The sequence below is a fragment of the Ananas comosus genome, linkage group 15 (assembly GCF_001540865.1).
Source record: "Ananas comosus cultivar F153 linkage group 15, ASM154086v1, whole genome shotgun sequence".
Lineage (NCBI taxonomy): Eukaryota > Viridiplantae > Streptophyta > Magnoliopsida > Poales > Bromeliaceae > Ananas > Ananas comosus.
In genome coordinates this window covers 357,083-377,883 of record NC_033635.1, presented here as the reverse complement: position 1 = coordinate 377,883, position 20,801 = coordinate 357,083, and the positions used below count along the sequence as shown (strand labels likewise).

The 20,801-nt window shown below is 37.2% G+C and overlaps 2 protein-coding genes across 5 annotated transcripts in view; one reads left to right on the top strand and one right to left on the bottom strand.

Annotated features, from left to right (window-relative positions):
- Window positions 473-10,691, bottom strand: LOC109720917 (protein NETWORKED 1A). Its single transcript, XM_020248278.1, has 5 exons — window positions 10,339-10,691; window positions 8,615-8,915; window positions 4,670-8,145; window positions 2,486-4,462; window positions 473-1,827 (listed from the first exon to the last, which is right to left on the bottom strand). Exons 2-5 carry the CDS (start codon window positions 8,715-8,717, stop codon window positions 712-714), a joined length of 6,672 nt encoding a protein of 2,223 aa, XP_020103867.1. The 5' UTR covers window positions 8,718-8,915; window positions 10,339-10,691; the 3' UTR covers window positions 473-711.
- LOC109720924 (serine/threonine-protein kinase STY17-like) overlaps window positions 20,451-20,801 on the top strand; it is a 3,598-nt gene continuing 3,247 nt past the window's right edge. For all 4 annotated transcript variants that reach the window (XM_020248290.1, XM_020248287.1, XM_020248289.1 and 1 more), the window contains exon 1: window positions 20,451-20,601. The gene's annotated coding sequence lies outside the window, so the exon portion shown is untranslated. The remainder of the gene's footprint in view (window positions 20,602-20,801) is intronic.

Genomic DNA, 20,801 nt, shown 5'->3' with positions numbered 1-20,801 from the left:
TTGAGGGTTTCTGAGTGATTTATACAATTATACTTACGTTGGAAAATAAAGAAATTCACCTGAGCTAAGTGACAAAGGGCATCGGTTACGAGATGAGTAAAACATTTTGTGTTGACCACGTTGCAAGACTTTTCTGAACAACTTGTTCCATCCCTTTCAGAAAGGAGTTGCTTAGCAACTGATTTCCGAATCTGATCTCTTTCCAGCAGCTAGATGACAATAGCAAATCTATCTTTATGTCTTCCTTGCTACTTCAAATTTCTGGCCATAAAGGACAGTGGCCGACTATTCTATCACTTTCACTTCCCCTGGCCATTAAAACAGAACTATAGTTTTGGCAAGGATGTGATAGAATGAAGCCACGTAAATGAATGGCCATCTGAATCCACTCCCACCAACAAAGGGCCCCCTGGCCACAGCTAAAGCGGCAGCATCAGTCTTTTTGATGTGAAACACTCAATCATAACATGGTATTAACTTAGATTGCTTCCTAGAAAATGCCATAGCATTATAAGAGCGAAAATTAAACAGAAAGTGAAAAATGAATCTTCACCGAATGAGCTTATTCTAAGTTTCTCGGGCCTAACATATACAGCTTCTCTTAAACAGATAAAATGCCGAAGCATGAAATCTTAACGAGAAACATCTCAGCTATAAACTACTATTTGCTTACAACTGTGAGGCGAGTTGCATAACCGAACACAAAAAAGATTAGTAGTAGTCACCCTTAGTTTTCGGCCTCATGCACCCACAGAATGGCCCTTTCTTCTGTCTCCTGCCGTCTTTCCTTCCATAGAGATAATCCCTTAGAAGGATGCGAGTTCTTTTATCAGGCACTTCGATTCTTCGGTTGTCGTGCTCTTCCTCAAGTTTCAGAAAGATGTATTGAATCTTTTGAAGATCCAATTCCAACTTTCCAATCTTTTCTGATCCTCTTTGAGTCTGCTCAGCGATCTTTCTTCTGCTTACAAAGCCCGCTTCTTCCTCTTCTTCCTCAGCTATACCATCAGATGATTTAGAATAGTAGTCCACACTCTTTGTCAACCTGCTGTTCATATCGATCAGCTCCAAGACAGCTTCCTCAGTTTTATCCAACCGGGCTTTGATAGAATTGTACTCAAAGCTTGTAGGGAGCTTTCCATTTCGAGAGTTCCCCATTTTCCTCTTCAACTCCTCAATGCCTGCTCGAAGTACTGATAACCTCTGACCATCAGATGATAGCTTTTCAAGGACCTTTTTGCCCCGTTGTTCTTGGGATTCTGAAGCCCCTTGTGGTATTTCTAGCTTGTCGACACCCACTTCCTTTTCTGCTGCTAATTCTGAAGAAGAGTGTTCACTCTTCACTTCCTTCACAGCTTCTATATCATGCTCAGAAGCAGCTGATGATGGCTTTACCAATTGGTTGTTGCAGTCCCTTTCAGCAGTTTCCCAAAGTTGAAGCATTTGTTCTTCGAGTTCGGCATATTCGTTCTGGCTCAGATTGTATAGGCCTTTTCCACTATTGTATGGGGAAGAACTCGATACCTGATCGAGCTCAATATCTTTCATCACTTGCCCTTGCTTGAGTTTGGAGCTCTCAGCTTCATCTTTTTGCAATTTATCATCTTTACTTGCTTTAAATTCTTCAATTTCCTTTTTAGCAGATGCCAAGAGAACAGTGGTATCATATTGTTCTTGCTCTAAGGTATTCCTACTGTCCATAATCACCTTTTGAACTGCTTCTACTTTGGTGATAAGCTTTTGCAACTCTAGAGCTCCTGACTGCATAGTGGCTTGATGGTCTTCGTCAAGTTGACCTTTCTCATCATCACATGCCAAAGAGATGCTCTGAAAAGATACAGATCAGCTATGTCAAAAGCAATACATGAGCCACAAAAATAAAATAAAAATAGATGACCAAAATCAGATCTAGATTAGTTAACAAACACATCTTGCCATAATTCTTACATTTTGACATAGCAAATAAAGAATCAATTATTTTGAGAGGGGGGGGAGCCAGGGGGAGGGGTGGGACCAATTAAATTAATTCTTCTAACAGCCCTAGCACCAGGAGTCCAAATTTCAGTAAGAAAGCTTTTGGAGAAAACAGTTGTTTCGCATTATTTTACATGGTATCAAAGAAGGATAGCCTAAGCTCAAGTCACGCTTGCCTCATAGTATAATTGATTTCCTCCCATTTAAGTCAAGTCGACATCATGGGCCTATCAAAAAATCTCTAACCTAGATGTAAGGACTGTTAAATATAAAACTATAGAAACATCATTTTCTGCTAGCTTAAGCTTTTGGAGAAAACGGTTGTTTTGCATTATTTAAGGTACAATGCAAATCCTTTTTGATGCATATCACTCATGAATGTGCTAATAATGGATGTAGTTATCTGCAATAGCACCAAGTAATAATGATGCAAATTCTTTTTCTTGGTACTTATGAATAATAATGCATAAGAGAGCTTCTTATCACCGTAAAAACGGGGAAAAAAGCATACCTGTTTGCCTTTTGAGGTGCAAAGATTTGACAGTGAAAAAGCATGCTCTTCTAGAGAAGAAATGTGATGCGACAACAATGGTACAAGGGATAGATAAGCATTCAACTCGGCCTTCAGTTCCGAATTTTCTCCTTCATTATGAGAAAGCTTTCTCTCCAAGATATCGACATACTCATTTCTCAAAGAAATTTCCTCCTTTAGGATCTCTTTTTGGGTTAGAGCACTTATCTCGAGGCCCTCACCTTCTATTATTAACTCAAGCACTTTCTCTTTATACACCGTGGAATTAACTGAAGACTTTATAATATCACTCAATAATACTACAATATCTCTTTCACACTGCTCGACCTCATCTCTTTCTTGCTGCAGTTCATAGGTCAGATCCTCTTCCCTCCTTCTAAGAGTCCCGACCTCTTTCACCAATCTATCAATTTCTCCTTGAAGAGTCTCATTTGCTTGTTGCAGGCGAGCAATCTCATTATCTTTATAGGCATTCCCCTCAGATAAAGTAGAGGTTTTCTTTTCTAGCTCTTCTTTCACCAGCTTGGCACCTTCAATATCAAGCTGAAGTGCGTCAACAACTTTGCAAAGATCCATGTGATTTTCTTGCAAGGCTTGAACTTTCTTACCCTCTTCTGATAACTCTCTGTCCTTCTCAATCAGTAGGCTCAGCCCATCTTCAATTTCAAGGTTCAACTCTTCATAAAAGTTCCTCGTAGTGTTCAAATCAAACTCTAAACTCACTAAGCGAGTCTTGAGCTCCTCCAAGTAAATCATAGAATCCTTCAGGTGCTTATTTTCTGACTCTAGCACTTCTGTCCTGCTGCTCAATCCTCTGATTCCCTTCTCGAGTTCGTTTTTAACCAAATGAAGAGAATCAATCTGATCGCTCGTTAAAGTCAATTGTGATGCTCTTTCATCACTAAGACTACTGAAGAACAAATACAAATTTTCCAGCCTCATACGCTCGGCAAAGATAGAACTGCTTTCCTCTTGCAGCTCATTGTGTTTCTCGATCAAAGTCTGTAATTCTTTTGAAATAGATTCATTCTTCTCAATCAAGTTGGCAATCTCACCCTGTGATGTCAAGTAAGCTTCCTTCAAATTCAATAGCTTTCCACTTAAAACCTCCATCTCACTCTTCAATGCCTCTGCCCTTTTGTCGCCTGTTTCAATGCCTTTCCGTAGTTGTTCATTTAACCCTAAGATTTCATGATTCTTTTTCTCCAAAGCAACAATTTCCTTAACCTTGGTCTCAAGTTCACACTTAAGAATGCATTTTTGTGATCTGAGTTCAGACAAATCGAGTCCTATCTGCCTTAGAAGTGTGGCAAGAACTGATATCTCAGTATTCATAAATTGGTTTTCATCCTCCGTATCCGCCATTAAATTCATTATGTTGCCTGTCTCAGACCAGATCGTTTTCAAGAGAACTTCATCTTCAACTCTTTCTGAAGATCCCAACTTTTCGTTAATATTAAGTGTACTTGCAAGCAGATTAACCCCTTCTCTCAGCTTCTCATTATGCTGCGACAGCGATCTTATCTCTTTTTCTTTATTTAAAATTTCCTGCTTGAATTGTGAAACTAGCTTCTCTGCAAGTTGAGATGACACCAGGTACTTCTGACATTCTGCAAGAAGAGTTGAGTTGTTCTCTTTCACATCTACCAAATTTCTTTCCAAGACAAGTATGTTCATCGAAGCACCCATATATTTCAGCTGCTCCTCTTCGAGCTTCTCCTGTGTAGATTGGTTCTTTTCTTCCAGCGAATGAATCTGGTTTTCTAAAGCTACCAATTTCATCTGACGTGATTCGATGACAGTTTCGTGTTCCTTATTTTTAACATCCAATAGATCTTGCAACTCCTTCACGTGATTATGTGTGAGATCTTTCTCCCTCGATAAAGATGAGTGCTTGTCTTCTAGTTCTGCGTGCCTACTCTCCATATTTTGCAGAAGCAGTGTTATGCTTTCCACCTGAAAACCAACCTTGCATATCAGATTTACTAGGGATAGTGGAAAAGCACAACTTACTGAAAGGTTGATAGGAATGTTATATGAAAACAGACGAAGCCTCTTTCGCACAAGAAAACACTAATTAAATGAAGCTGAATAATCAAATGTAATGTCTTGAAAAAACGGATGAAGTCTTAATACCGGGGGGAATGGCTATTGTATTCTTACCTGGGAGACAAGATTATTCTTTTCAGCAAGCAAACTGGAGTTCTGAGTAAGAAGAGACTGGCCAGATTCTTCAGAGTCTTTCAACTTTTCTCTCAAACACTCAAGTTCAGCGTTGGCATCAGATAATGAATTTTCCAAGAAGGAAATTTTTTCTGAAACCTCAGCAATATTCCGGTGAAGGGTCTCTACCTGGGAAACCAGAACAGCTTTCTCGGATATGTGTGTGGAAATTTCTTCGCTGAGGGAGTTTCTAGAAGCGTCCAGTGACGTTATCTGCTCTCTCAAGGTTTCTAATTCAGCATTGGCATCTGAAAGAGAGTTTTCTAATACTGCACTCTTTTCAGAAACTTCCTCCATATCTTTCACCTTTTCTACCAGGACGCCATTTTCAATCTCATATTTGCTGCATGTCTCTTTCAGTTCCATATTTTCACTCTGCAACTCTTTAACTAAAACCTGGACTGTCTGTAAATTATTTCTGAACCCCTCAACCTCCCCCGCTAGATTTTTATGTTTCTGTTCTAGATCATTTCTCTCTTCTTTATGCCTAGTAAGGTCTTTCTGAAGAGCTTCCTTTTCACCTAAATGGAACCCCACTTCATTTTCGAGCTTCTCCTTTGCTTGCTTCAATAAATTTATTTCGTTATGGAGATCTTTTATCAAGCTCACAGAGGAGAGATTTTGTTCATTTAGGCCATAAATTTCTTCTTTGTGCCGATTAAGGTCTTCCTGAAGAACAGCTTTTTCTCCTAAATGGAACCCCACTTCACTTTCGAGCTTCTCCTTTGTTTCCTTCAATAAATTTATTTCGTTATGGAGATCTTCTCTCATGTGCACAGAGGAGAGATTTTGTTCCTTTAGGCCATCGATTTCTTCTTTTTTCTGATTAAGGTCTTTCTGAAGAGCTGCTTTTTCTTCTAAATACAACCCTACATCATCTTCGAGCCTTTCCTTTGCTTCCCTTAACGAATTTATGTCCTTTTGGAAATCCTTTATCCTGAGCTCAGAAGAAAGAATGTGCTCATTTAATCTATCAATTTCTTCTTTACGCTGAATAAGGTCTTTCTGAAGAGCTTCCTTTTCTTCTACATGGAACCTTAAATCACTTTCAAACTTCTCCTTTGCCTCCTTCAACGAGTTTACATCATTATGAAGATCCTTTATCATAAGCTCAGAGGAGAGGTTGTGTTCATTTAATCTGTCAATTTCTTCTTTGTGCCGACTGAGGTCTTTCTGAAGAGTTTCTTTTTCTTCAACATGGAACCCTACATCATTTTCAAGTTTCTCCTTTGCCTCCATCAACGAGTTTAGGTCATTATGAAGATCCTTTATCATAAGCTCGGAGGAGAGATTGTGTTTATTTAATCTGTTGATTTCTTCTTTGTGCCAACTAAGGTCTTTCCAAAGAGGTTCCTTTTCTTCTACATGAAACCGTACATCATTTTCAAGCTTTTCCTTTGCCTCCTTCAACGAGTTTACGTCATTATGAAGACCCTTTATCATAAGCTCGGAGGAGAGGTTCTGTTCATTTAATCTGTCGATTTCTTCTTTGTGCCGACTAAGGTCATTGTGAAGAGTTTCTTTTTCTTCAACATGGAACCCTACATCATTTTCAAGCTTCTCCTTCGCCTCCTTCAACGAGTTTAGATCATTATGAAGATCCTTTATCACAAGCTCGGAGGAGAGATTGTGTTCATTTAATCTGTTGATTTCTTCTTTGTGCCAACTAAGGTCTTTCCGAAGAGCTTCCTTTTCTTCTACGTGGAACCCTACATCATTTTCAAGCTTCTCCTTTGCCTCCTTCAACGAGTTTAGGTCATTATGAAGATCCTTTATCGTAATCTCGTAGGAGAGATTGTGTTCATTTAATCTGTTGGTTTCTTCTTTGTGCCAACTAAGGTCTTTCTGAAGAGCTTCTTTTTCTTCCACATGGAACCCTACATCATTTTCGAGTTTCCCCTTCACCTCCAACAACAAATTTATGTCATTATGAAGATCCTTTATCACAAGCTCAGAGGAGAGAGAACGTTTGTTTAATCTCTCGATTTCTTCTTTGTGCCGACTAAGGTCTTTCTGAAGAGCTTCTTTTTCTTCTAAATGGAACCCTACATCATTTTCGAGCTTCTCCTTTGCTTCCTTCAGAGAATTTGCGTCATTATGAAAATCCTTCATCATAAGCTCAGAGGAGATAATTTGCCTATTTAGTCTCTCAATTTCTTCTTTCCTCTGATATAGGTCTTTCTGAAGAGTTTCTTTTTCTTCTAAATGGAATCCCACCTCATTTTCAAGCTTCTCCTTTGCTTCCTTCAATAAGTTCATCTCGTTATGCAGATCTTTTATGATGCGCTGCGAGGTGAGATTTTGTTCATTTAGTCTGTCAATTTCCTCCTTAAGCTTGCAAACTGTCATTTCTAAATCCAACTTGTTCCGCTCCAACTCATTCAACTTCTCCCTCACTTTCTGAATCTCTACAACCAATTTTTTCAGTTCTTCTTGGGATTTGGTGTGCAGATCTTCCATACATCGAAAAGCCTGCTCAGCTTGAATGCGTTGCTCGCGCTCATCTTGTAGGCTGTTCTGGAGGTTCTCCATCTCCTCTTGCTTTTGCTCCAGTTCTTTCTCCTTCGCCTTTACTATCTCTTCTAAGATATCTTTCTGCAATTGTAGAGTTTGGTTGAGCTCTTCAATGCTATTTAGCTTCTCGATTTCCCTTGCCATATCATCAGTAAGCTTCTTAAGTTCACTCTCTGAATTGGAGAGTTGATGTTCGACAGTGGATAATCTCTCAATACATGCCTGATAATTAACAACAGCTGCCTCTTTCTCAGAGTTTAAGTGTTCAAGGGCCTCCTTAAGGCTTTGGATTTCACTCGCAGCCTTATTTGCCCTGTGAGATTCTGAGGTTATCTGATCTTTCAAACGAGATACTTCTTCTTGCAAACTCTTTATCTCATTATTTGAATCGTCTTTCTCTTTCAACTTAATTGTTTTCTCTTCACCTTGAAAGTTGAGGCCTTTTCTCACTCTCCCTTCATCAGTCGAGAGCATATCATTCAACTGTTTCAGCCCCTTTTCCTCGGAATAAGCCCCATTCCTCTTAACAACATGCAATTGTGGCGATGATGCATCTTTTTGTACTTCGTCGTGATCAAAAAGTGTACGAACTGGTGCGGCCATTTCAGGAGTGTGAGGTTCAATTTCAAGCCCAGAAGAACTAGTTGGCGATTCATCAGATAATACTAGAGGAATCTGGTTTGGGAATTGTTCAGCAACAGAGGCTATGGTTCTATGAGCCTGACGAAGCGCCCCTGTGGCATGGTCGTACCGCTCTGCTAAAGCGCGGTATGCACGATAAAATTCCTCCACCAATTTCATAAGCTCGGGACGTTTCTTATAGTACATCTCCGCTCTTCTTGCAAACGAATCAGCATCTTCTTCTATGAGTTTGATCATTCCTTTGACCTTCATGTCCATATCTGTCGAAGTAAAGCACAGAACTTTTTTTATTAGTGGAAAGATCATTCAATATGAGATAGAGAATCAATTCAAGTCTGAATGTTGCGTATGCTTTTATATAATGCCATATACGAATCTATTTAGCTCAACTCACATCTTTATGATCATCAGTCACTAGAAAACTCTCAGCATGCAGAAATGAAGATAAAATGTGTTGTAGCAATTTAAAATCAAACCTCAAGATTTGTGTTATCATTCATAATATTTTGAACGATAAAGCAGCAGCTTGATAACAATCTACTAGCATTAGTGCTGATGTTCAGCAAATAAAAAAGCTTCGACAAAGAATATCAAATCTAACAAAGTCGGAACACACATTTCTTTATAATTTCTATTATATGCACAGTAGAAGAAATATTTTTTAAAAAAATCCACATTTACAGTTCATAACAAAACACTCGGAACAACAAATTAAGGTGGAAATAGTACCTGTAAGATTGTCCTGAAGCCACTTGGAATTCTTCGGGCTGATATGACTGTCCCACCACCATGAGTACAGCCGCCTTGATTCAGCATGTGACAAAGTCGCCATCAATCCAATAAAGTAAAACGAATCTGCCTCTTTCGGATTTGAGATGGCACAGGTTTGGTACCAATTATGAACTAAGTTATAGATCCAAGCCAGAAGGAGAGCTAAATAGAATCTACACACAATCTAAACAGATAGGCAAAACTGGTTGCTAACAGTGAAAGAAATGTCTTGTAGGTGCTACTCTGATTAGTAATGGACCTGCAAAGTTGCATAAAAAAAGTTAGAATCAGCAAGTGAATAAAAGTTTTACGGGATAGCAAAAAGAACTCTTGGACTTGGCAAGCGAGATATTACCCCATCGGCAAATTTGATTCAAAAAGCAGTTAGATTACTTGGGGAGTAGCTTAAGAACTCCGGTTAGATGTTACACATCACTTATCTCAAAGAGTCAAGTAATCAGAACATTGATTAAAGGAAGAAAATCATAAGAAAAATTATGGATCAATTTGCATGCCAAAAAAAGAAAGGGAATGAGGAAGAAACTTCATTAAGAGAAGAATTAAAAGAAAAAAAAAAGAGAAGGGAAAAACAAAGAAGAAAACAAAGTCAAAGTCAGAAGGTTTTCTTGACAAATGAACTACATGATTAGGCACTTATTCTATTTTTCTACCAACATCACTAATGGAAGAAATGGAAACACAACTAAACAAAGCTGTTGAATACATTTAGGCCATTTTAATTTCTTTTAGTTTCGTCACTTATATCTCCCTTAAATTTTTTGTTTGACAAAAAGGAAAAGTATGAAAAAAAAAAAAGGAAGAGAAATCTCACGTATCAAACATTTAGTTTCCCGCTTAAACCTGTGAGTAACAAAGTAAATATAATATCTTGCAAAGCACAATGCATAATCTGATTCATGACAATATGGTAATAAGATGGTAAATAACTGAAAAAATCAAAAGAAATCAGCTTATTAGTAGAAAGTAGTATTAAGCTGGGATAAAAAAAATCAAAACAAAAAGATTGCCAATGTCACAAAAATCACATCAGAGAGCTAAATCGACCACGAAAGTTCCTAGATCAGACTCTCCAGATCAGAATATCTGAACACATTTACAAAATGATGCAAAAAATACTAACTTAAAATGCCTGGAACTCGCAAAATCAAATGTTCTACTCTAAATATTCCGCAGGAATAGGAAGATCCAAAGTGCAAAAGAATAAAAGACAATCTATGCATCAATATTTAACCTCACCTCAGTATGAAGGGGAAAAAGCAACGAATAAATCAGAACAAAAGCAAACAAATTAGAGCAGGAAAAGTGCATTCAAAAGAGGAGGCTTAATCACAGTAACAGAAGCACAAACTCTTCTAAGTGATCAAAAATCTCACCTACTCACCCAGCAAAACTCATCAAAAATAGTCAAAAAGGAAAATTAGTTTTGATCCGACTTCACAACTGGTTAACCTCAAGACACAAAAAATAATCTCTGAAATCAGAAGATCGAGTCCAATCAAGTGAGCAAGAGAGAGAGAGACCTACAAACTACTACAAAAATCAAGTTTTGAGATGAATCGGATCAAAACTGATCCAGATCACGAAAAACTTAGATATCATCAACAAGGTTTTCCCATCATAAGAGTAAAAAAGAAGCAATTTTTATGGAGGGGGGAGCATACCATAGGCCAAAATACGAAGTGGGTTCTCAAAAGCAGCTGCGATAGTAGATCCCCAGCCGCTTTTCTCATCCACTCTCAACCCATTTTCGCAACACCCCCTCTCTCTCTCTCTCCCTCCTCTCCTCTCACACACAACACTCTCTCTCTCTCCCCACTGTTTCTCTTTTCTATGTAGCTTTTTTTGGTACTGGTACAACCAAGCGCGAGGCCAAAGCTGCGCCCTGAAAAAGCAGAAGCTGAATCACAAGACAATAAAAGATGGTGAAAGGAGAGATTTTTTAAGATCACACTAGAGAAGGGATTTTGGGGTAATTGGGGCGTAGGATTTTACTGGGCTTCTCGGAAAATTTGGGATTAAATTTGTGTAATTATGATTTGTGTGGGTGAGGCGACGCAGAGAATGAGATTAAGCTAACCGACCCAATTAAAATTAAATTTGCATTGATTTCGCCCCGAAGTTTTTTTTGGATGAAATTGTCAAATTGATGAGCAGTAGTCCCTGTGCTATTCCAATATTACATCTCCGTCCCTGTGCCAAGCGTACTCAGATTAGGACAGTGACGAATTTGAAACTGTGGAATAGTACAGGGAAGATACGTTGTCATTTTAGCATTTCACCCTCCATACTATTTTATGTGGGCCCCACGTGTCAGCCTAATAGCTAGGAGCGCAGTTTTTGTTGGCCGTTACACCGGACACGGCCTCGGATGTTTGGAGAGATTTACAAGGATGCCCTCGGCGAATGTGATTGGCTCGCACTTCCCGAGCCTCAGATGTTTTTCTTTTTTTCTTTTTTTTTTTAATTTCTCTCGCGCTCTGATTGGTCGGGTTCGGTTTTGGCTTTTTGGGTGGGTGGATCTGATGAGTTGCACAAGTATCCGCTGCTTTGATATTTATTTACAAGCTGGTCCTACATGATTATTACTTACTTAGTGGGTTGATTTGGTTTTTAAATTTGATCTTAAAATTTACAAAAATCCTTTTTGATTATTATAAAGATTTTGAACTTAGGACTTTCTAAAAGCTTAAACTATCGAAGAAGAACGATGATATGAAAATATTTAGAGGATAATCTAAGCTAAAATTTACAGTAAATTACACATATAGTATTTATAGTATCTGATAAATTATTAATTGAGATATTATTAGCATATATATGGAAATATGTTCTATGGTCATAACTACTCGAGAATAGTGGGTTCTTCAACATTAGTTTTGGAATTCAAATCTTATCATAAATTTTATGAATCTATTTGTATATTTCTACGCTTATATTTGTATAAATCATTATTCAAATAAGCCCACGTACATTACGTTCTCTATCTATTGTGCTATGATTAAGCCATTGGTAACTAACTAATTGTACATTGCACTTGCAAATGTGATGCTAGTGGCTTATTTGGAGATATTGCACGGATGGTTTAATTGCATTTGGTCTCAGTCTAGTACTCGATCTCCGACTTCACCAATTAAGCTTCTAGAGAGCTATTGCGTTGCATTAAATCCCACATGCAGTTTTACTTTATCAATGGGTCCCAAATTTTACGAGCTTTGGAATAGTTGTAAGGAATAGTTGTAAGGATTTTTTTTTTTTTTTTGAGAAAAAGCTGTAAGGATATTGAAATTAGAATGAAAAGCCGTTTAATTAATTCCTAGCTTGATTCTATTTCAAAGTATATGACTAAACCTATAGCGTGATTCTATTTTAGCTTGGAGGAGATTAAAAAAGCTACCTTTCAACTCGGAAGGGACAAAGCACCTGGACCTGATAGCTTTTCTATGAGTTTTTATCAGACATTCCGGAAGGTTATTAAGGAAGATGTGTTCAACATTTTTCTAGAACTATATGACGAACGGCTCTCTACGCGTCTTATCGATTTCTCTTATATTTGTTTGATCCCCAAAAAGAATGGAGCAGTTCGAGCGAAGGATTTCAGACCCATCAGCTTGCTCAACGGAATCCACAATATAATCTCGAAAGTCTTAGCTAACCGATTGGAAGAAGTGCTGCCGGGCCTTATATCTTCTTCTCAATCAGCTTTCTTGAAAGGGAGACTTCTTACATATGCTTTTGTCACGGCTAGCGAACTGATTGCATAGGGCTTCAAAGAAAAGGTGGAGGGTCTCGGGATTAGGGTAGACTTCGAGAAGGCCTATGATAAGATTAACTGGTCTTTCATGAGAAAGATTTTGGAACTTCTGGGATTCAACAAAAAATGGTGTCAATGGGTTGATGAGTGTACATGTAACTCTAAGGTAGCGATCCTCGTTAACGGCGTGGCAACGAAATGGATCAAAACGAAAAGGGGGGTACGGCAAGGCGATCCCCTCTCACCTTATCTTTTTCTGTTGGTTGCAGAATGCCTAGCTAGGATGACCAACAGAGCAATTTCACATAATTTATTTAGAGGTGTTGGGCCCACAGAAGATAGTTAGGTCACGTTGATCCAATATGCGGATGACACCTTTTTTTCTGAGGCTAAAAAATAGTACTTGAAGAACATCGAATTTATGTGGAGCCTATTTGAGTGGGTCTCTGGAGTCAAGATAAATAGAGATAAAACTGAACTCTTATATATGGGAAGTACAGTGGGGAAGGATAGTAGACTAGCTTTATGTCTAGGATGCAAGGTTGGGGTGTTACCGACCAGATATTTAGGTTTACCATTGTGCAATAAGACACTGCATAAGGAGGTTTGGAGAGATTTAATCGAGAAGACCCAAAGAAGGATTGATGGTTGGCAAGCTAAATTACTTTCGACGGGTGGCAGGCTTACGCTAGTGAGTTCGGTCCTTACTAATTTGCCACTCCACTTTTTTTCCATTTACAAAGCTCCAAAATGAGTAATTAAGCGTTTAGAAGCATTACGGAGAAACTTCTTCTAAAAAGGATGTGCAGATAATAGGGGTGGCATCTATTTGGTTGCCTGGAGTACTGTGTGTAGGAGTATAAAGGAAGGAGGACTCGGAGTTAAGGATTTGGCAACTATGAACGATGCTCTACTTACGAAATGGTGGTGGCGCCTATTTACGGAGAGGAAGTTGCAATGGAATAATTTACTTAGAACGTTATATTATTCTAGAAGGAGACCATTGAACGAAGGAGAACTTTCAAACCAGCTTCCCAATAGTGGAAGAGTGTGTTGTCCACAAAGGAGTTTTTTCAAATGCGGACTGTACTATGAGCTTGGGGATGGTGAGCTCATAGACTTTTGGTCGGACAGATGGTGTGGCAAAGTTTCTTTGAAGACGTTTTTTTCAGACATATACGATAAGGTTGTTACAAAGCAGGTTTGTATTAAGGAGTGTTTCTCGTCTAACAAATGGAGATGGCGAAAAATTTTGAGAGGAGTTGGAACATGGGCTCGGAATAACCGAGTGAGACTAAGGGAATTCAAGGATAAGCTTGCTTCCTTTCGGACGACAAATGAACCTGATGAAGTTCGGTGGAGATGGAATGCAGGAAATACATTCTCTGTTAAATCGGTCTATTTGGTGACTCGAAGGGGAGGTATCCAAGATACTATACTGATTCACATTTGGAAACTTAAAATACCTATAAAAGTAAAAATTTTCTTATGGCTATCCTTTAAGAAAAAGATCCCCACGGCTGATAATCTACTGAAAAAGGGATGGTTGGGTAATCATCTCTGTGTCCTATGTGGTGAAGTTACGGAGACGGTGGACCACCTCCTTATAGGATGTGTGTACACTAGGTTTATGCTTTTTCGAACCTTGGAGGACATCCAGTGTTTACAGACTATGGAGGACATATTGACAATCTGGATTAAAATGACCAGAAATATTAGGTCGGGGGAGATTCTGCAAGATCTGATTACCGTAGTAGCGTGCTGGTGGTTAATCTGGAAAGAAAGAAATAACGCGATTTTTAAAAACCACTTTGCTGGCCCTCTCTTCGTAGTCGAGCATATCAATTAGTTGGTAAGAGAGTGGAGGGACTTTTGTTGAGCTGAATAATCTGTCGATTACTTTTGTTGTTATTTCTCTTTTCTTTTTCTTCTTTCTTTGAGCTATATTTTTCTTCTCGAGCCATGTTGTCTAACTGTTTGTAGCCAAAGTTCATTATCGAAATGAATAAAGCGGGTAGCGTGCTACCTTTTTCTCAAAAAAAAAAAAATTGAAATCTCACGAAGAAGCATGTTAGCTGGATGAAAAAATAAGTTATTATGTTCGTTTTTGAAAGTAATAATATTGTGCTCATTATTCATATTCAGTTGAAATATGATTTATTCTATTTTATCAAAAAAAATGATATATTTTTATTCTGACCAAATACAATAAAAAATGTTTCCGTGGTTATTATCCTTTTTTCTAGTGTATTATCCAAACTAAAAAAAAAGAGTAGAAAACTCTTTTTTTCATAAATTCCTATCTAAAATAAATTTTTTTTACTTTAATATCACGTTTAAAGTTTCAGCAATCATTTTAAATTGTTATAAAGTTCGAATAAATCTGAATTTCTTTTCTTTTATATATATATGTATATATATATACACACGCACACGCGTAGAATTATTGTGCTATTATATATAAGCAAGAACAAAAAACAAAATAAATAAAAAATCAATCTGCAAAATTAATGGCAATTCTGAAATTTAGTACGACATGTTGGTCATTTGAGGTGGAATTTTAAAGGCGATGCGGTTGGCGCCGACGCCAAATGAGCCGGGCCCACCAAAAGCCAGGGTCTGGTGTGAATCCCACACACAGCTTGGTTCTGTGTAGAAGAGATTAACACAATATATAGTATTAACACCTCATCCATATTCATATCCCTCACCCAGAATAAATTTAAATTTTCATTCCATTTGTTCACAAGACTTGTTAAATGCAAAGAATATTTACTAATAGCATATTGGAATGGATAATATAAATAATTAAAGTGATGATTACAACTGAAATTATTCTTTAATTTTTTATATATAAATTGGCATGTTTTTTACTTTGAAGAATTATTGCAGCCTCGTTTATTACGTTTAATTGTCCCCTTTGATAATCCAGAGTTTGTTTTAAAAGTTCTAATTTTTACTATTCACCAAATGTCCCAGTCATTATTTTCTCTTTTTTTTTTGTTCTTTTGTTGAAAAAGTTGAACTAGAAACAAAAATTTTTGGAAAAGTCGAAGAAAGTGGAAGTTTTAACATTATTGTGAGGAGGATGACAATTTGAACACGGAATTGTGTATGGTCTTGTCCCTGTAGAAGATTAGCATGCGAATCTTTTGACCCAGCACTTGTTTGTTTCATTAATCAGTGTAAATTTAAATTATTACTTATTAAAGTTTCCAATCTAACCACATTTTCTTTTTCTCAGCATACTAATTAATGCGGTTGTTGTGATTTCTAAAGACAATAATTGCAAAAGAAAGGGGGGAAATACCCCTATAAAAGGATAATTCTATGTTATAGGCAAAAAAAAAAAAAAAACTTAATTGTGCAATAATTTTGAAAATATGTGAATAATACCTTATAATGGTATATGAAACTACCATTGCTTAGAGCAGGCAGTTTAATTAAGTTGGTATTTGATTTGCTCGATTGGATAATCTCTATTCAAATTCTACTTTCTACGGAGATAATATATGTGCGATGACATATGATCACTCTCTCCCTCCCTCTCTCTCTTTCTTGTTCTCTGTTTTTGCGCATGTGTTTGCTAACATATATAACAGGTGAGTTGCTTTGCTAAGCTAGTTGACCCTTATTATATATCTAATAATTAACCTGCTTAATACAACATATTATGATCAGTGTATCAAATCAAACCAACCCCTTCATTTTAAATTTATTTAGTCCACGTAAATTTATATATACTATATATATCACACCTCTCCTCAATTATAAATTTATTAAATTTAATATACTGTATCACACCCCTCATCAAGCCACCAGTGTGTCAATACTAGCTAATTCATAGGTTTAAACCCTTGGTTTTTGTGCTCCAAATATTTTAACTTTTTTTGCCCTTTTTTAAATTACCATGCATGACTAAATGGTACATTGCTGCATTAAACATCTTTTTAACAGAATGCTCAAATGTAATATACGATCCATAAACAAAATCACTAATTCACCTCTAGTTCTTATTAAATGATGCAGCAATAGCCTGGTCAAAACTGGGGCATCATCCCCCCCTTTTTTTAAAAAAAAAAAAGAAGAGAAAAACTTAGCACCACAATCATATTATTGATTAACTTCCTAACAGTGACACAAACATCTTCTTAACCTAAACAATCCTAAGATGGCCAACTAATCCTTCTTTTTTTTTTTTGAGTAAGGAGTAGCTTGCTATTGCCTCATTTATTAATTAGATGAACTAAGTTACAAAGTGAGGGAACCAGGCCTTTTAGGGGGAAAAAAAAAGGATGGCCAACTAATTCAATCATAAATACGTTATAATCTGATATGATCAAATAGGCCTACAATACATCCAATTTCACAAAAATAACAAAAAAATTGAAAAAAAAAAAAAGAAGAGACTTGTCGATTTGTACTTCTTGAGAAGAGATGTTATTTCAGAACTCTGACCAAATATATTCCTGAGTTCAAGGCAACGAGAACCCCAAATTAGATAATGTTAGACGGGTAATACATTAATGTACATAGTTTGTAAACGCTAAACCCTAAACACGCTCGACAAAGCTTGAAACAAGAAAATGTGGTGATGGTGCTTGACTAGTAGTGCCCAAGATCATAACTATTGATTCAATCTGGGACCGCATGCCCCATGCATCCAGTGGCCCAATATATAGTTTCACTCATTTGATGCAATTCATGTGCCCGAGTCCATGCTCATCCCACTTCACCGCATTTTTGAGCATTATAATTGACTGGCAAAAGCTGCACCCACCCCTACTTCTCTTCATTGCATTATCTGCACACCCAACAACCAGAGAAGTGTAAGTGCTGCAATGTTAGTTTGATTTGAATCTCTAATCCAAATATGTGGTCGGATTTCCACAAGAGATCATAAGATTACTGCAATCGAAGAAATTGCATCACGAGCATAACACAATTTGAGAGATTACTGCAATCATGGTTAAAATGCATATGAATAATTACCTCGTGTCTCGCAGTAGAAAAAACACGCGATTATGTTAAGACTAATTTTGTATCACTTCTTATTAGATTAATCTTTCCATCTGCATGGTATGACATGCGTTTGGTTGAAATTGTACGCAAAATTACACCACAAACTGAGAGATTACTGCAACATGATTATAAAATGCATACAAATAATTACCTTGTGTCTCGCAGTAAGAAAAACATGCAAATATATTAAGACTAATTTTGTATCATTTCTTATCAGATTGATCTTCCCATCTGCATGATATGACATGCATTTGGCTGAAATTTTGTGCAAAATTACACGTCACTAAAGCTCGCTACCTACTCGGAGCATAGTTTCCACTCTTGGATCATAAATATTTTTCAAAGAAATGACAACCAAGGATGGAGATAGAGACAAGAGGAATTAGAAAGGGAGTGGCCCCTTTGATAAACCGCAATAATATATATAGCTCGAGGAGATATACATAAAGCGCGAACATGTCACCATAAGATTTTTTTTGTTTTTCTGAGAGAGAGAGAGAGAGAGAGAGAGAGAGAGAGAGAGAGAGAGACTGGTGTTTATTTATTTTTTTAGAAATAAAATTAATTGTTTCGAATTTTGAGACCTCAGGTATCAACTATCAAACGTTTTATTACTTGCACTAGGAACGGCCGGTGTGTCAAAGAAGATTCCTGATGAGCACTAATGGAGAGAAACCCTGTTGGCATGGATCAATAGGAGAAGAGCATGATAGCTAGAGATGGTGGGGCACATTCAACTCACCTTTCGGCTACAAGAGACAGAGGTTTTATGGACTCACATGCCTACCCGATTGATGCTCACTAGCTCACATGCTCCACACCTCCACACACTGCATGTATGATACACGCATGCATCGCATGCAATACCATCTGCCTACTTGAATATTTAATTTGATCTTTCCTATATATATTATGTTCATATTGCATAATTTATATAAAGATCCAACTTGTCCTAAGTTTGTGCTTTCGCGTATTAGAGTACACTAATATCGACAATGCAAGTAAAGTTTTATCGCCGAAAGATGATTCAATATCAATTTACACAGGCTCCTCGCGCTTTACAATTTTACAATTACAGGTGTATCGCTCGCTTTATGTGTACTAAAAGAATGTGACAATACAAGTTGGTCGTGATCTGAATGATCGGTAAGAATTAATACATCTAAATAATAGGCTTAAAACTCACAAATTTTCGCTTACCACTTTTCGAATAATATAAGGACTGATTATCTGTGACCTATAATTCAAGAACTAAAAATATTTGTTTACACTTGACTGGCCTCTTTTGATTCTCCTCCCTCCTTTGATTCTCCTTGGCGTATCTTTTGTAGCTACGTACTATTTTGTAATTCCAAATACTCATTTATAAAAAAAATACTTGTTAATTAATTAATAGTGTAATTAATTGTTTCATTCAGTTCCAAGATATTAAATTGTGTGGATGGTGATAATTCTCATCATGGGTCAAAAGATGACATTTGGAAATTGGCGTCTTTTAATTACAAGAAACAAGAAATATGAGCTAGACACACAGCGAAGGTACTATTATTTGTGCTCTATCTTTATAGTGGGGTGACAAAAAAACAACTCATGTGACAAGGACAAGGAGCCAGCTTATATTATCTTTGTATTATCTCATCCAACTTATATTATTGTATCAACCAATATTAATTTAGTGATCTTAATGGCACTACTACGATAATTGATGCTACAAGGAGACAAAAGAGTCTATAGGATGCTAATCAGTGTCAAGTACATTTTTACTTTGTTTCCTAGCGTAACGATTACTTGGATATATATCACGGCAATAGAGCTAATCTTAAATTTATACCATTTCGTGAATGAGTTCGACCGCCACTTTGAACTCTAGCGGATTAAATATCCATCTCGTACCTCACCCCCAAGCTTACACTATCCGTTTGTGAGGTTTTTTTTTTTTTTTTTTTTTTTTTTGAGAGATAGGTAGCACGCTACTGACTTCGTTTAAAAATAAACTTAGCTGGAAATATGAATCAACTAGGATTCGAACTTGGGTCTCGGGTACCAACCATTAAGCCCTTTGCCACTTGCTCTAGGGACGGTCGGTATCCGTTTGTGAGGTTTACTCCGTGCTGCATGCGAGATTAAATCAATATTTAATTGCTACATTTAGTGAGATCGAAATGTCAAACTATCACTATGACTCGGTTGGGATTGCGAAAAAATTAATTGCATTATACACAACAAAAATAGTGCGATGAAAAATATTATATTTGTGTCTATACATAATGCAATGAGTTAATTACAATATATTCGGTGTGATCCTATCCAAAAATATAGAAGTACATCCTATGATTTCGCGGTAACTTCAATTTATCTATTATTGTATGAGTCTTAATACTAAATAAATGGGCCTATAGTTTGTGACTAAAAGATGAGTATTGGCACCAACGAAAACCAAAAAAAGCCCATATTTTTTTATTGGATTTGGATATCGGGCTTAAAAATTTCATCTCAACAATTTGGGCCGGATTGCGAGAGCCCAAAATTTTATAACAAATTGTGACTAATGTTTGCCGATTCAGCGAGCCGAATTGACTTGTCGAATGAGTTAGAGCCCTACGATCAAAGAGCCCCACGCCACAAGAGGACTCGTCCATAGATTATTGTTATCGTTTCTAAAACTTAAAAATTTCAAGTTCTTCAAATCTGAACTCACCATTCGGTCCCAAACTGAACCCATTTAAGGGCCAAATTCTCTAACTCGGGTGCGGACCCAACTTTGGCTCTAACCAAACAAACTAGAATCTAGTCCATTTATGGGTCGAACCCCAGATATGAAAGAACGACGCTTCTAACTGATTAAACCAACGGTTCGGTTCGATAATTCGACCCGGTTACGCGATTGTACGGCTGGGATGAGCCCGCTTGGGATGACGTGGTACACGCGGTGCACCGGAATGGGTTGTGCACTAGTTTTTTTTTTTTTTTGGCCCTAGAATTTGTGCTCCGTAGAAACAGTCGCTGGGCATCCTTTTTTAAGGCCCCCAAAATCTCGCGCCCATTTCTCCCTCTCCGCCTCCTGTAGGCTCTCTACGTCCCCGCTAGGGTTTCACGCATTGGATCGATCGAACGTCGCCTCTTCGTATTCTCCTCTTCCCTTCTTATTCCGGTATTAATTGAACATCTTAAATCTTCGTAAATTGCATGGTTCAATCTCTCTCTTATTGGAAAATTGGCATCTTGAGACCTATTTTTGCCACATTATTATTCTAGATTTGTTTCCTGGATCAATTATTGTCATTTATCGCGAAATTTCGGTTTTTAATTGGTATTTACTGTACTTTTAGTTTTTTTTTTTTTTTTTTTTTT